This window comes from Lissotriton helveticus, chromosome 9 (genome assembly GCF_964261635.1).
Source record: "Lissotriton helveticus chromosome 9, aLisHel1.1, whole genome shotgun sequence".
NCBI lineage: Eukaryota > Metazoa > Chordata > Amphibia > Caudata > Salamandridae > Lissotriton > Lissotriton helveticus.
The window spans coordinates 394,820,194-394,837,967 of NC_136070.1; the positions used below are offsets into that span (position 1 = coordinate 394,820,194).

General features: G+C 43.6%; 1 protein-coding gene across 3 annotated transcripts in view; it reads right to left on the bottom strand.

Annotated features, from left to right (window-relative positions):
• SETD3 (SET domain containing 3, actin N3(tau)-histidine methyltransferase) overlaps positions 1 to 17,774 on the bottom strand; it is a 571,076-nt gene that overhangs the window by 209,623 nt on the left and 343,679 nt on the right. For all 3 annotated transcript variants that reach the window (XM_078660141.1, XM_078660139.1, XM_078660140.1), the window contains exon 6: positions 14,025 to 14,281. In XM_078660141.1, the coding sequence (XP_078516267.1) occupies positions 14,025 to 14,281 (257 nt within the window). The remainder of the gene's footprint in view (positions 1 to 14,024; positions 14,282 to 17,774) is intronic.

Consider the following 17,774-nt stretch of genomic DNA (forward strand, 5'->3'; position numbering starts at 1 on the left):
AAACTGGACTGCGGTTTTGAAACAATAATCTTAGCTAGCCTTTGATGCCTAAAGCGGATTATCAAATAGTATTATTCTACGTTTTACTCTAGGAGGTCCACCCATCTTACCCAGCGCACAAGTAAAATGTCATGGGCGTTCAAGAAGGGAAAGTTAAATTTAAAGTGTAACCAGTGCAAAAACTTATTCCTGTGCTGTTGGAATGATTCTACTACATGCTGGAAGAGCGGGTTGGAACATGAAACATTACTACCACATAGGGGCAGGCAACCAGAGGAAGGTAAATACCATTGCTAGATGTAAACTGTTGTATTCTCTGCACTTATGTTTCTCTGTATCCCATCCTCGTCGCCATGTGTTGTAAATGATGTTAGTAGACAGATGAAAGGCTTAACACTTGTTTATTAAGCACCATAGAGAAAAGCTGGTGTTCCCATCAGAAAGCAGGAGCTAACTGACAAGACAGAACATAGGGGAAAATGACATCGCTCCAAATATTAGAACATCGTCCTGAAAATACACAACATTGTGCACCCCTTTTAGTACAACACCCATCATCCTCTGAAATACCCCAGCTGCAGAGGCAAGTCCAAAAGGCATTCGCGTGAATTGGTATATTCCTTCGGTTGTTATGAACGCTGTAAGTGCTTTAGAGTCTTGGTGTAGTTTTATCTGATGATAGGCGCTGCGAAGGTCTAACTTGGAAAAATACTTCCCACCTTTTAGTGATAGGACCAACTCATTGATGTTTGGTAAAGGAAAATTATCTGTCACAATGTTTTGGTTCAGGGTGCGAAGGTCCACACAAAAACGAAATTTCCCATCAGATTTGGTTGTAATAACCACGGGGGAAATCCAAGGTGACGTTTCGATCTGTTCTATCACACCCTGATCTAGCATTTCCTTTAACATCTTCTTCACTTCCTCACGTGCGATAAATGGAACTTTTCTGACTCTGTGTTGCATGGGTATGGCATCATCCCTCAACACAATCTTATGCACATAGCCCCTTAACTCTCCTATATGCTCATCAAATAAACCATTCATCCCTTCCACTATCGAATCCGTGGTTATACTGTCTACTACCATTACCTGTTGTGCTGCTCTTGGATTTATTATTATCCCAAGGTCATACTGCTGTCCCCATCCTAAAATTGCAGGACCGGACTTGGCTACGTACACCTTCCCTTCAGCTGAACGATCCTTGAATGTTATTACACACACCATGAACCCAATCACATCTATGCTTTCACCCTGAAAACCACAGGCATTAATGTCGCTGGGAGACAATTGCACGTCCTTCCAATTGGTTTGGAACATATCTTTGGGAATGATGGTCCATAAGGATCCAGGGTCAACCATCAGTTGAACCTCAATTTTATCAATAAGGAATAGAGCTTTTGGTCTGAATCTCCTCCCAGGCTCACCCTCGTTCACACCGTCTCCACCTAAGCACAATATTTTGTTCGCACCTTCAACACTAACAAAGTCTCTTACTTCATCCCTGTTTTCAACAACAGCAACTTTATCGACATTTGTACTTCTACACATCTTCGCGAAATGTCCTTTCCGCCCACATTTCCTACACATCTTGTCAATTGCAAAACATTTTCTAAAGTCTGAATTGTGAAAAGTGCTCCCACACCTACTGCACATTCTTCCTTGGAATCTATTTAAGTTTGTGGAACACTTCAATGATTAAAGATGCAGTGCTGTGTGAAGTCAAAGATTTGATAGCAAAGGGCCCAAGGAGAGAGAGTTGTATATCTCCTGCACTCCGTCCTTATTTGAAGGTTCTGGATCAATTGTCTATCTTGGACAATGAGGGATTCTTGATCTTAATGGATGACAAATTCATTCCTCCACAAGACGTACGATTTACCTTGTTTAAGCTGGGTCATGAGGGCCATTTAGGGCAGTCCCTTACCAAGAGGAGAATTAGGGACAATTTTTGGTGGCCCGGAATGGACTCTGAAACCTCGCAGTGGGTGGAGAGATGTACCGATTGCTTAGAAAGTGAAAAGAGACTTAAGGTGGGTAGTCATACTGGTTGTGGCTCAATAACAGATCCCAAGTGCCCCTGGCACACCATATGCCTCGACTTCATTGGCCCATTCCACCAGTTGAACCAGGATTTGAGGTTTGGGCTGGTGGTAGTTGATGTCTCTTCTAAATGGTTAGTAGTCAAATTCATGAGGGAGATCACTACGAGCAGCACTATTGCCGTACTGGGTGAGATTTTTAGGGAGGAAGGCTTCCCCACAAAGATTATTACTGATAATGGGACGCAGCTCACCTCCTTGGAGATGGCTAACTTCTTGGGAAGATGTGGGATCATTCACTCAAGGACCTCGCTTTATAACCCCCAGGGAAATGGCATAGTGGAGAGGGCCAACCGAATGGTTAAAGGTGCTATTCAGATGGCGATTTCTTCCCGGTTAGATGTAAAGAGTCTGGTTAATGACCTGGTGTGGGCCTACAGGACCACTGAAAATGGTGTGACTGGTTTGGTCCCGTTTTCTGTCATGAGGGGACGTCCAGCGGGTACCAAACTTGTGGCTGCATGGATGAAGGAACTCCTGAACGCTGATCCCCCTGCCAGTCCTGATGAGCCTGACATTGTTTGCGAATCTGATGGCGCGTGTAAGTTTGCTGTGAATGATTGGGTTAAGGTCAAGCCCGGTCGAGTGGGTGTCGGACTGACGAAGTTCAGGGGTCCATTTAAGGTGAAGTCTGTACACAGGAGATTTGTCACTTTATTTAACGGTGAAAGTTGGAACTTGAGGCGTGTGGCACTGTATAAGAAAGCCGAGCAAGAACCGGTGAGGTCCAGCGAGCACAAGACAAGTGGCACCAATGAGTTTCGTACTAGTAGAACCCAGAGAGTGAGAAGACCCCCAGCCCATTTGCACGACTTTGTTTGCAAGTAAGGTCTTCTCCTGTAATGAAGGGCATAGCCTTATTATGTTTTTTTTTATGTTTCTCCATGGGAAGGGAAGAGGATATGTTGTATTCTCTGCACTTATGTTTCTCTGTATCCCTTTAAGTCATGCATTCCATTTTCCCTGATGTCATTTTCCCCTATGTTCTGTCTTGTCAGTTAGCTCCTGCTTTCTGATGGGAACACCAGCTTTTCTCTATGGTGCTTAATAAACAAGTGTTAAGCCTTTCATCTGTCTACTAACATCATTTACAACATAAACACAGTTTGGTTCCATTGGCATGCAGCTGCCCTCCCCGAGGGCCTATTGATCTAACTGCTGCGAACCAGATTCCCCATGGAGACAACATCTCCATACACCTGGGACAATCTAACACAGGCTGCCCCCTGGCCATCCTGTTGAACAAACAGTGGGGCAAAAGACGATCTATTGATAGCCCTTGCTTCTTCGGGTAGAGCCGTTGCCACTAATGGTGCCATTGTAGCAGACTGGTGGCCCACCAAGTCAGTCTGAGCTGGAGCTAAGTCACCTCGTGTTGCCCGGGGGGGCGCATCGTCGACAAGCATGGGGGTTGTGCACACAATCTCCGTTCAATAGCCTTAAGTCGTTCCTCCAATGGAGACAGAAGCAATTCAACTGTGGCAGTAAATTGGCTCAGGAATTTTTCACAAAACAAGTCCTCCCGGCCAGATGACTGAAATGGGTGATCAATAACGGAGGGAGGGCTGCGTGGGTGTGCTGGGACCAGCACCAGTAGCTGTCGGTTCAGGGGGTGCCCTTTTATCATTTGACTTGAGGGCACTCGTCAGAAAAAACACTTTACTTCTTGTACTGCTTTAGGGCAAGAATGGTATCAGGTGGCTTTACCACTATTTAATTTATAACTGTTGTTGAGGGAGCCTGGGGCGATATTTTAAGGGGATAGGGACTTTCCTTTGAGAGGTGTATGAATTCTGGCAACAGCTGGGACGTGAAAGAAAAACTGCTTGCAGTCAACTGTATCTCTGTGCTAAGCACTCCCACTGCCCTTTGGGTGAACCCGCCAATTGAGGAGTTTAAGGGTGGTTTGGATAGAGATGGTGCCACTTTTTGTTTTCCCATGATGTGCCAGTCAAGGTGAAATTCGACGACGGGTAGAAACAAGAATTAGAACTGCAATAGGTCTCGCACTATTTTGAGTTAGAGCTATTGGCATAGCTCAACACCCAGGGTTAGATTGCTAAGGCGGGCACTCGGGAACTGGCTGAAGTGCAGGTAGCCGAGTTCCAGCTGTGGGCTGGTTTGTGGGCAGCCTGGGGGCTGTCTTTGCTATTAGGATGCCGCCAGTGGCCCAGTGGGTGCCGGAGTGGCCTTTCTAGAGGCAGATGGGCGGCCCATTAATGTATGCTGATTGAGCGGGGACAGGGGGCCGGAGCAGAAGTGGTCTCACTTGCATTCCAGTGTGGCCCAGCAGTGTGAACTAATCTGTGCATTTTTTTATCTAAGTTAATGAAACATGCCCCTGCATCCTTTCTTTCATAAAACTTCACTTAAGTAGTTTTGCAGAAAGGCAATATGCAAATGTGGGCCACTTTATTTTGGTGTGCCCAGGCCGATTTTTGATCCCAATCTAACCCTGTCAACAGCTACCAGACAGAAATTGCCACTTTGCAGGTGCCAAACAGAGCATTGCTCTGTGAAATGGCCTGAAAGCCTAAAACGATGTTGATAACCTACAAAATAAAAAGGCAGATCAGGATGCCCAGGAGGAACCGCTGACATATTGGGAGGGCCAATGCAAGCAAACAATGAGTGAAATCGCCTGTGTGTGACGCAAGCACACAAAGGCGGGCGAATCAGACCCAATGCACCAATAAAAACCTTGTATTTCTAAATGGTAGAAGAACAAACAAATGGCAATTTATGGGCATGTCAAAAGCCAATATAGGAGATAACAACAGGTCTTGCGCGCTGCATAGGCTCAAAAAATAAGGAGACTTCCTAGGAGAAAACCTTTCGATTGCTAGTTGGGCCAGTCATAAAGGACGCAACACCCACTTTTAGCACAGGGATTTAAGTTCGTTTTCTTATTTGATAGAAGCAGCAAAGAAGGAGTCCCAGATCAAAGGGGTTAGAGGAGAGGCCCAGCGCAGCCTCGTCAGGGCTCTAACAGGCATGGATGGGCCAGTCCATGGCCTGGGTTTTGCCCAGGCACAGCCCACTCGTGTCCTGTGCCACCGAGTCAAAGCACACTTGTATAGCGCGAGTGTCACCCTCACCCCCTCCTACTACTCCTTGCTCCTCAGGGCGCAGGGAAAGCTGGGACATGCAGACTACTAAGAGCCCTCTACAGGAAAAGTGTCCCGCTCCGCAAGTGTCAAAGCATTCTTGAATAGCTCAAGTGTCACTCTACCACTTCTCCTCAAGACACAAGGAAAGCTGGGACATGTAGGCCCCCAAGAGTCCATTATAGTCCCGCACCGCGGGGGTCGAAGTGCGCTTGAATAGCACACGTGTAATTCTCGCCCCCCCCTCAGGGCGCAGGGAAGGCTGGGACAATCAGGCCCCAAGAGTCCTTGACTTCCCAGGCTGGTAAATCCTCGTCCTTCTACTCCTGGGATCCCTGGGGTGTTTCCAGGCTCTCTCAGTCCCGTGGTCTGTGTCCCTCTTGCGCCCTATCTCTCTCTCTCTCTCCTCTGTTCACTCACTAATCACTTGTGGCAACCATTCGAGCCACTGATCTCTGTAAGCATTCATTTAACTGTGTCTTTTCCCCTGAAATAGCGTGCGAGACAAGTGCACCCTGATGTTAAGAAAATCCTGACGGACCTGGACGTGAAAAATGTGTTAGAAGTTAAAACCTCATGGAAATTCTGTAACACTTTTCAGCTACTGGTGTATTTGAAATCGAACCTATCAGCAGATAATGTAGGCACGTGCAATGATTGCTATAAAAGGGGTTGTTGGATACTGCTGGAAACTTTTGTAGTCTAAATGGTGGCTTACTGGATATACAATGTAGTGATCTATCATCACAGGATAGCTTACTATAAATGACGCATAATTGACAGAAAAAAACGTAAAAGCTTGCACATGTTTAAGCGCAAGCAGACTCTAGAAGGGGGCTCAGCAGGTTTTACTACTGTTGTAGGAACTGATATGGTTTGGGCACCGCATGCTTAATTCTCCATAGTTGCATGCACTTTGCTTAGAGATCGAAGTAGGTCATGATCAGGTGGGAGTTTGGGCACAGTTACTAGGTGGGTCAGAGATTTATATAGCTCGTAGCTAGCAACCACTGTGTTAGGGAGTAAACAAAGAGGGCTGGCTGGGTCATGGTCAAGTGGTCTAGGAATCAGCGATTACACTGGAGATAAATCTTTTATTTATGCATGATGTTTATTCTTCGTTCTACAATGAATACATCCCTGAGAAGTTGAATGCGATGTGCAGGGTTTTGACTGCCTGCGTCAAACCCTGCTAACGTGAGAAAGAAGTGATATGTAACTTTACATCATTATTAGAACCAACCCCTGAGAAATGTTATAAGTTGGCTTTTCAGGGCCCTAATACATTGGTGGATGCCATAAAATGGGCTCACTAAACCTCTAAAATGACACCAGATCAAATAATACCCACAGCACAATAAGGTTCAGACAGTGTTGCCCCGAGTAAACATTTAACTCAGATTGCATGAGCCCCAAAGTGTCCTTGGCACTCACCACAGGGGGAAGTGGGCGAGGCTGAATAGCGGATGAAGGAAAAGTTACTTGTTTGGTAGGAGTTCGCATCTCCAAGTCAAGTACATTCATCATGCATCACACTTCTGAGGAACTCGATGACATTGAGGATTACTGATAATAACTTAAAGATGTATGGGACTTTAACTGTGTGTGTGAGACAATCAACCAATCATACATTTTCTTTAATAGGGAAACCAAAGTTACTTGTTACTTTCGGGAAGCTTAAGATCATGATTTACATGGGGGCAAGAATAAAAGGGACAAAGAGGCAATATGTCTACTAGCGTGACATACCCATGACTTACTAAAGAACTAATCATGCGTTTGTAAGGAAGTAGATATATGAAAATGTTCTACATTTATAGTATACATGCTGGATTCTTTTAGACTGATAAATACTTGGAGGTACAGCCAGAGTTTCTGGAAGATATCAACACAGAATTTCAGGTCAACTTTGGCTTCCAAAGAATGCCGTTTAAAAATCCTGTCCATTTTCCATTAGCTACTACATACATCACTAAAGTACCCTCCTGGAGTTTAGACCTACCCAAATAGCTTGTGTAGAAAAGAGTGACCTACTTGCCTCTCAATTCTGGAGTCAGAGTACAAGCATCATTGCTTGGAAAAAGTATCGACTGAGTCCAGGCAGCAGCTTTGGAAATGTTGATGAATTGAAATTCCTCACGAAAGTAGCAAGGGGTACCGTACCCCACCTTTGGCTGAGTAGGTTTTAGGCCTAGTAAAAGCCTAAATGTAATGAAGTATGAAACAGTACGCGGAGTAATTAATTGCGCAGAGGGGTCATCTTTTGAATAGATTTGTTCAAATTGAACGTCTAAAATGTGAAGAGATATCTCCATTAGAGAAGGGAGTTTTCGAAAGAGGGTGGAAGACAGATATATGGATATGAACTATTTAAATATTTTTCAGAAGATAAAAAGAGCAAGTTCTCAAACAAGTGTAATTACTACGGCAGCATAGGTTTCATGAGAGTAAAGGGCATGTATCCCATGCATCCTGCTGACTGGAATACCCACTAATAATTTTACTAAAGAACACATCTCTGAGCACACAGTCCCATCAAATTAAACAACAATAAGATGTGTCCAGCCTTGTATCATTTATTTGCAATATTCGTCTGCTAGGTATGGTGTTTCGTATTACTGGAAATGCTGTAAACAATGAGTACTCTCCTGTCGAAGGTTCACAATCCCCCATATATTATTTTGGGACTGTACCTCTAGTTACTACACACGTTAGGTTTCCATGTTAATTATTTGACAGAATAGTGTTCATGAGCTGTAATGAAGTCGGAGGCAAAACACTAATATGAGGATGCAGCACGTATTGGCTTGAAGATGAATATTGCAGATAAAGGATTCAAGACTGGACCTATTTTGTAGTTTAATTTGATGGGACTGTAGCACTGACTGGGGGACTTTATGCTCAAATTCTCTAAGATTCTTAAAACGAAATGGTGGCAAACTATTTGAGAAGGGTATTTTTATGACCTGGAATGGCTGCAAAGGAACCTTGATGGAGGAACATTCGAAGCTAGTTTTATTGAATGAAAGGGGTCAAGTTACTTCTTCACATGTCCTGAAGCCTACCGCTCTCTGAAAGTACCAAATACAAAATGACAGCCATTTAAAGGCTTCTGGAGCTGGGCACCTTCGCTTCTCTTGGAACACTCATGCAAGATAGAGGGAGATTCAGGCGCTTGTATCACATGTATTATGGGTCCAGAGAGTCAAATAGGGCAATCGGAGGCAGTAGGACAGAAACACAAGGACATTCTGGGGAGGAGATCCAGTCTGCACTCAATTTCCCTTACACTATCTCAAATAAGATAGGTGGAGCCAGTTTAGGGCAATGCTTAATTATCTTTGTGTGGATCCAGAATCATATACTACCCTTGTTTTGCCTCTGTTTTCAGAGTTTGTCCCTCTTGTATATCTAAACTTGATCTTCTGTTGCAGGAGGGTACTGTTGCCTTGGAAATGTCAGGGGTTCCCAATTGGTGGTGGGGCTCTCTTGCACCTATTTTACTTGTAACCTCAACCTATCCTAACAGAAGACCTACACCAACCCCGACCCCGACCATTCCAGTGTGCTACCTATCAACGTCAGTACTTTGAAATGAAAAGAACAGGGAAAACAGGCAGACGCATGAAAAAGCTGATCTTGAATAAGGTTCTGAAAATTGGCCCACAAAGTTTCCAAATCTAGAGCTCTCTTTTATAATCAACAGTTCCAGCTGAAAAGAATATAAAAATCGGTGACGTTGTTGTAGTCACATAACTGTTCCAAAACAGTGATTTAAAAAAAAAAAAAAAGACTAATGCTTCAGTTTTCTTTTTTTCCAATCTCATTATTCACATATGAGTGAAAAGAAGTGGTTCAGGAAAAATAGGATTTAGTATTTCTATTGTGCATTCGGTTTTCGCACACAAATATAGTCATAAGGAAATGTGCATGGAGATGCCATGCAAATATCAGCTAGGGGATCAGCCCGCTACTTTTGAAGTACTGATAATCTGATCCATGTTAATAGCGCCTTCCTTGGCCTCTTGAAAGTCCCTTGGCAAGACTTTAGTAACCCATTCTACAAGTGCTCCCAAGGACATATTGCAGTGTTCTAACAAAGATATAAAACAATCCGCTGTCAAGCAGGCAGCAGAGGAGCTACATAACTTTTTCCCAAATGTATGCGCCTTATTACTTTTTTTTGAAAATTCATTTTATTGATTTTATATCTTTGACAGTGAAAAAACTGCACTGTAATACAATGCGAGAACCATACAACAAGGTGGCAAGCTTCCCGTATTGCACCTGCCCAACCCCTATAAACAGGATTGCCTGCATGAATACAAGAAAATGGTCCCCGAAGCTGCACCAGTCTCCCAACTTTCCATAGTTAAGAATTTCCAAATGCAGTGCATTCGTAGGACTGTCCGGGCGTGTGGTAGTAATCCCCCTTTTAGCAGCCAAGTTTTGCAAGATTGTGGTGCATTTTTGGGGGCACCCCCGCTTAGTATTTCAGCTTCATTCTATTTAGGCACCAGTATAGGCACGTCTTCCACTCTACAAGTGAGGGAGGGTTGGTGGCTTTTCAGTGGCGTGCAGTGTTTCTCTTAGCCACTGTCAAGCCCAGTCATAGGAAAGTAAACGCATATCGGTTGCCCTTAAACTCTGCTGAGATATGTAAAAGGATCAGTTTGGGATCTCGCGGCATGGGGCACTCCAATACATGGACTAGACGTGAGAATCTGCCTCCAGTGTGTTTGTATGTCAGAACACCCATACTGAGTGTAGGAAGATACCCTCTGATGCCCTACACCAAAGGCAGGAGAGGGAGTCAATGGTTCCCTCTGTCTGGAGCTTTTGCCTTGAGAGGTATACTCAATGGAGGTATTTCAGTTGTATGTGCCGTAATTGGGATGTAGTTGCGGAGTGTCTTGGAGATGCTCTGGTCTCTGTCCAGTCCTCATCTGCAAGTGTCCCCACTTCTCGCTCCCAGGCTGCACGCAATAAATCTGAGGAGTCAGCATATGGTTTATTATAGTCAGGTAAACTTGGGTGAGCTTATGTGTTTCTAATTCCCCCAGGAGCAGTTTATCCTCAAGCAGATCATACTCCGGAAGTTCTTCTAGCCCCTATATGTTTGGTGCCAAGGAGTGGTTTAATTAAAGGAATCAATAGAATTTGCTGTGGTGCAAGTAAAATTGCTCCTGAGGGGTAGAGTATGATTTCAGCATGGTGCCCTCCATTATGTCATCCAAGGTTGAGATACCTATGATATTCCACTTATAAAAGCCTTTCAGTAAATGTAAATGTGTTTGTATTTATATAGCGCACTTCTACCCAGAGGTCTGGTAGCGCTGTATTCATACCGCTGTGGAACCCATCCTGGCTTTCCTGTGAAATCTCCACTCCTGGGCACCACCAAGCTGAAGCCAGGCATCCAAGCGCTGCTGGGGCCGTTGTGGAGATTAAGCAAGCTATTGCCCAGATTCACAGAGTGCGACCCATGCTTAGACTAGACACCGAGGCGAGACTTATCAGGTCCAGGGAAATTGAGTCCAAGAACCGCCGAGGCGGGAATTGAACCCTGGTCCCGGGCCAGACCTTTGCATCAGGGTCTGCCGCTCTAACCATTGAGCCACGCTTCTCCACCTCTCAGTGCCACTACTTGGCACAGCATCGTTCTCACCCACAGCAGGATCTGCGCTGTGATCCTTTTGTTCCAACTCCTCATTACCAATGTATCCTCGCAGCTCCACAGCTCCGCCCTCGTTGTTGGGGGAAGTAGAGACTGCGCTCTCCCCCAGCATAGCAAATGTTGGATCGGGGTGCTGCAGAGCGTCCATTTCCCGAGGCATACACAGGGTCCACCTTGCGTGTTTTACCACTATTCGTTAATAATGATTAAACAGGAATCGCTCTTTTAGAATTTAATGTCTGTTGCTGTAATCCCAGTCATATGTAGACTTGAAGCATTTAGAGAGGGCTATGCAGGGGATCCTTAGATCCATAAAAAAAGCTTTCTAGTTTCTTAATCAAAGTGGAGCAGTGGAAAGTAGGACTGCTGAAACAATCAGAAAATATGGAGGAGTGCTCTTCAGAAACAGAGGATTCTGTTCAGTATTTTAGTATTTGTCCTGCCACCAAGAATGTCAGATTTAATGGTAGCTGAAGCAAGAAAATCTTGCTTTGCGGATTCCAGTAGTTCCAGAATCAGTAAATAGAGGTGTTGTTGGAGGTTTTGGGTGTAGTGTTTCAAAGAAAATGAATGTTATGTTATGTTATGTTAACGGGGGTACTTTTATAGAGCACGGCTACTCCGAAGAGTGTCCCGGCGCTGAAAGAACCTCACGGACCCATGGAAGAAGAGGGAGCGAGAGAAAGGACAAAGCTCATAAAAGAGCAAGTTATTGCGTGAAAAGCAGGGTCAAGTCCCTCCTGAAAGTCAGCAGATTGGTGTTGGATCTGAGAGAAAGAGGAAGCGCGTTCCATAGTCGAGGGGCAAGATGTTTGAAGGAACGCCCACCACAACGGGCACGTCGAATCACAGGGGTAGCTGCCCTGGCCTGGGTAGAGGAGCGCAGGGATCTGGAAGGCAGATAGAAGCTGATCCATTTCTGAAGATAACGGGCTCCAGTACCATGAAGGGCTTTAAAGGCAATGGCCAGGGCCTTGAAAGTGATCCGCTTCTTGATGGGAAGCCAGTGAAGAGATCTAAGAAGTTCACTGGCCCTGGCTCTCCTAGTGAGGCCAAAAATGGCCCGAGCCGCTGAGTTCTGCACAACCTGGAGACGCGCAAGGGGGAAATCCGGGAGGCCTAGGTACAGTATGTTGGAATAGTCCAGGCGGGAGCCTATCAAGGCCTGTACCGTGATCCTTCTATGCTCTAAGGATAAGAGCGGCAGAAATTTCCTCAACATCTTCAGGATCGCAAAACACCTGCCGGTTAGACCAGACACCTGGGCCCTAAAGGAGAGGCTGTTGTCGATCTGGATGCCCAGATTTTTAGCAACCTCTTAATCGCTGGCAGGAGGAAACATGGCAGCAGGCCACCATTCTTTCCATCTGGGGTCCGCAGGGCAACCGAAAAAAAAATGTTCAATCAAGAGGAACCATTTTGCTGATGTCCTATTCGTCACTTTGTTGAAGGTTACCATAGAGTCTACTGGAGATATCCTAGAAGGCAAGGACTATGTTGATTCTGGCATGAATATATACCCAGGCTGGAAGAAGAAAATACTGTTGCTTCCCTTATGAGGTCGTTTTTTGCCAGTCGAGATGGAGCGCATGATATGACTCTTGTAAGACTGGATTCAATTTCCTAAGCATGATCTTCCTCTGTAATGACCATGTGTAGCGATAACATTTTTGAAATTAGGTTTAACACTTGATTGACTACCGTGAAAAGTATGAGGAATCGGATTTTCTGAGTGACCACCTACTCTTGGATTAACAGGCTCATAACCCTGGACAGAATTATCATTCACAATAGAAACTTCTGTTTAAGATGCTTAAGTGGCATTCAGATCTTACCCTTGTTGTGGTGCTTTTCTCTTAGTGTGGGAGGTTGAGGGATCCACAATACAATTCTATGTCACAATGGGGATAGTTGTCACAAGCATTAATAAAGTCGATGGCTGCGCATGTCGCAAATTAGAAGTAAATGTGCTCACAGGAAGAACCTAGCAGGGAAAGTGCTCAGATGTTAAACAGGCACTGCACGGAGTCTTGACAGTGAAGCCCTTGATTTCATATAAAAACAGAGGGAAGCATGTCTATGCTTCAGTGACACCCGGAGGTGACTGTGTTGAAATGCCAGACTAATGGTCAAGAACATGCCCCTCATCTACCCCAATGTTCCTGCTAGGTTAGGGCATCAATTCAGAGTGAGCTCTTAGCTGAAGAACAAAATGTCACAGAAGGGTCAACTTTGCTCACAGACAAGAGCATTACAGTGCCACACTCTCCTGAAAGGCATTTCTTGCCAAATGATGCACTTCTCCACAGTGAGACATTCTGGATGACAAATCATACAAACGCTATGACAGATGCCCCATTGCAAAAGAGTGCACATCCACTGTGGCCATCTCGTCCTGGGTTAATAAAGCATTAAAAGATAGTCACTGTAGAAGGGCTTGCAACTACAAAAGCCAGTTCAAGTGCATTTTGTTATGTTTCAACAAATGCCATTCAAAGATGGTCGGCTACGGCACCAATCTTAGAATGGGTTTTGTTTAAATAAAAAAAAAACAATTTCTAGAAGCCCTCCGCGCATGCACACACATGGGCAACCATCCAGCAATAATGCTGTGGGTGGTGAAAGAGGAAGGGGGGCTAGGGGGGGGGGGGGGTGTTTGCCGAGGAGCAAGAAGATCCTTGTGGGAGTGAGAAATGTGAGGGGGGTGGGGGAATGGAGGGAAGGAAAAGAAAATGATTTCTCAAATGCACACAAAATAGAGAGGAAATCTATCGGAGGAGGTAAGTGAGAGACAAGAAAGCTATTCAACCTTCAGAAAAGGAGTTCAGCCAAAACCCACCCTAAGTAAAACCATCTGTAAAAGTGTTAAAACCTTTGTGTCCTAAGGGGAACAAAGAAAGTAGCTATGGTAACACGCAGTTTAAGTGCCTATTAGAGTAAATGCAGATCAATCAGACATCACCATTTCCACTACACAAATATAGAGGCACACAAGGTACCTGCAAGGTTTGCTCAACTGAATCTGGGACAGCGTCTGAGGGGGAATTTATGAATGTTGCCTCAAGCAGTAAGCACAGTTGTTTTTGCCTACTAACACTTACTTGTAAGAAGCAATGCAAAACAGACCTTTCAACCTACCTGAATGACTTTGTAAAAATAAGCATACTGTCGAGCTGTGTTTTTATACTGGCTGTAGACATCTTGAATGGCTTGCGTCGACTGAAGATACTGTACATCATCTTCTTCAAAATAGAGTGGTGTATCATAATCACTGGGCAAACTCATGATGTAGGGAAGCCAAAAGGAGTTTGGGTCAGCACGCTCACAAAGAAGATGGAAAGCAAGTGTGATATTCCCCATGGCCTGTAGGATCCTGTCTTGGGAGTAAAGGGGACCTAGATAAAGCCACAAGGAAACATAGTTAGCATAGTTATTTCCACGGGCTTTCCTCAACTACAGCAGGAAACAAACACTGTTTTGTTAAGAAACATTTCCATTTATGCATGGCAAAATTTACTCCGGTGTTGAGGAATAACCTGAATTAATTTAGTTAGTAATCAAATAAATATCTGGCTGCCATTTTATTTACTAGGCAGAATGGATTTATGAATCGGATTTGTGATTTCATTAGAGGTTCAAGAAGGAAAAATTCATGTTAAGTGTTCAATTTATAGTATTTTAGGGTGCTCCTAAAATCTCTTTACAAATATCGACTGACTCGTAACCGAGGTGCAGCACCTGAGAGAAGTTATAAACCTTATATACCAAAAAATTACATTCATTACTTAGCTCGACAGTAAATAATTAATATTTACTTTGTATGTTTTACTAAACAGATCGCTTTGGTTTATATTGCCCAGCTATTTGCATAATTGGTGAGGGTCATATGCAGCAACTGAAGCAACTCCATGAGCATTCCATGCACCCCATACATCTACACTCCCGCTTAGAATCTGCATTTAAGCAAAAAAAATGACTGCTGAAAAATTAGCCGCAACTTTGACACATAATGGTAGAACGTCTGGAGGAATAATTTGAAAAAGGGTTTCTTAACCTAGGAACCAAGATCAAGTTAGTTCAATTTCAAGTTCAAAGACTGCTTTATTCGATTTTGATTAAAACCATAAAAGCACAGTAAAAAACAGATTAAAAAAGTTTACCAGAAAAGTTACATAAACATTACTATAGATCATCATAATATAATAAAAAAGCAGCTCATATTATGTACATAGAAATATTAAACTAACTCACAGATAATTATGAATTAATTCATTGTAATCCTGTGTCTGATTACGGCTTTTAAAAATGACGACATGAGCAACATAATCAGTTAATTCTCCAGCATTTGAAGCCTCAAAAGTGCTGTTCTACATTGTCTAAATCCCCACTTTTTCAAGATAAATATTAGAAATCTTCTCCTTGGCAAGTCTTAACATAAAAAGTATGCAGTGTAACATTGATTGAACAGAAATATCATCGCATGGACATAGTGTCAAATTTTTAGACCAAGAGTTTACCTCTGGGAATGTAACCAGTCTAAAAAAAGTCCCCCCAAGAAAACGTGTAAGTAACATGCGTGAATAGCAACTTTGGATCTGTATTAGATACGGTTGAATTCCCTGGCCTTGAAGCATCAGGTGGTTCTCCATAACTGAGGTCTTACATTTCTCTGTAAGCCAGCGCTTATTCTCTAGAAAATGTAAACAAGTTTCTTTCAAGCTCTTCCTTGATACAGTTTCTAGGCAGTTTGGGGAATCAAAATATTCTGGGTAACCAATGTCATAAAATAATTTCTTTACATACTTAATCCAGGACATCCTGGTAACCCCCTCTGAATTGAGGCAATCCTTAATTATATCTCTGTTAAAGCTGGTCTCGTCAGTTGACCACACCTTATGCCATAAAAGAAGGGGATAAAGTTTAATGAGGTCCGATATATATGGCAGGCCAAGTTCCTTATGGCATGCATAAGTAGAGGTGGAACCCGGGACGGCTAGGAGATAGCGCAAAAACGCATTCTCACAAAGTTGTATTTTGTGAACTTCTGCTATTCCCCAGATCCCCGCCCCATATATCGCTGTGGATACACATTTAGATTTATATATGTCCACAAGCTCTGGAACTGGTCGTCCACCCAACTTGTTAGAAAAATTACGAACAGCACCTATGGCTCTGGAGAAAGCCAATTTTCTCGCATGTGCCGCAGATGACCAGGTGCGCAATTTCTCAGAGTTAATGCCCAGATACAAGAATTTATCAATCGTATCTATTTTCGTATTTGAAATAAAAGTTTTACATGTAGTGGTTTTATTTATAGTACAACACATAGTAAACGTTTTGCTTATATTTATTTTTAAACCTCTGTCATTCATATAATTTGAGAATTTGGTGATAGCTCTTTGGAGGCCTATCTGGGTCCGTGCCATTATTACTGCGTCATCCGCATATAGTAATATGGGGACTGGGGCATTCCTGATCTGAGGGTAGTCCTGCTTATCCTGAACCAGGTGGGAACCTACACTGTTTATGTATAAGTTGAACAAGAACGGTGCGAGTATGCATCCTTGTCTAACTCCTTTGTTTATGCTGAACTTGGCTGTACACTCGCCCTGCTTCCCGTACCGCACCCCCGCCCCGCCCCCCGGTATAACTCCTTAATAAATATGAGCACATTTGGGTCCACACCCATTTGTGACAAGGTGCTCCAGAGTTTGTCATGGTTTAAACAATCGAAGGCTGTACTCAGATCGACAAACGTTAACAAATTTTCCCTTTTGGCTGACACATATTTAGCTATAATCAGTGCTAAGTTTAATCCTTGTTCTGTCGTTCCGAGTCCTGCCCTAAACCCATATTGGAACTTTGAAAGTATGCCCCTTTCTTCCACCCAAAGTTGTAATTTATTTAGTATGACCCTCCCAGCAACTTTCATAAGTGAGTCCAGTAATGATATTGGACGATAACACTTAGGTTCATTTCGGCCATCCTTTTTGAAGATGGGAATCACAATAGCCTCTGACCAGGTGGGAAAGAACCTATATTTATTACAGCTGTTCAAGACATTGGTTAGGAGTGGGGCCCATAATTCAGTGTTAGATTTCTATATGTCCACTGACACGCCGTCGGGACCTGGGGCTTTCCCTGCGGCACTCTCATTAATAGCAGTTAAAACTTCTGCAAGCGAGAATTCAATGTTATGGGGAAAAGACGCATGATTCACATTTTCATCTCGTTCAATTATGCCAGTTCCCTCACTCTCAGTTGGATCATCTGCCTGATAGAGGTCCTTAAAATAGTTAACCCATCTATCTTCCGTAATTGCCACTTCAATTGTATCGGTTGCCCTATCTGCAAAAAAGGAGCATTAACAGCCTTCCGGAAGCCTATGTTGTCCTTGGTTAAGCAGGCTTGATGTAACGCCTGCCATGCTTCCAGTTTCAACTGACTCTTACGCTTTTTGACTGCTCGTTGGTAGTCAGTTCTAGCCAGCCTCACTTCATCCTTGCTAGTCGGCTCACGTTTTAATACCTTCAATAAGTGAGCATGGGCCTTGCTGCAATCCCTATCAAACCACCCGTGTACCTTAGTCATGCCCTGTTTCTGTGTCCCTGTGAGGAGTTTTCGTATTTCCTCAGTAATTCTAAGGAAAGCCTCGGTGACTAGGGCATTTTTGCCTGTCTGCACTAGACATGTTTCGAATTCCTTATATTTATTTTTTTCAAGGGTTTCAAAAAAGGCAGTGGGTTCCACTTTATTCCATTTTATGGCATATCCATTAGTCCTTGCGAGATTTCGTTTATAATTATATGTTTGTTCTATTACTTTAGATATTTTTTTACTCCCTGCAAGAGAAAAAAGTAGCCTATTTGAAAGGTGGTCACTCGTCAC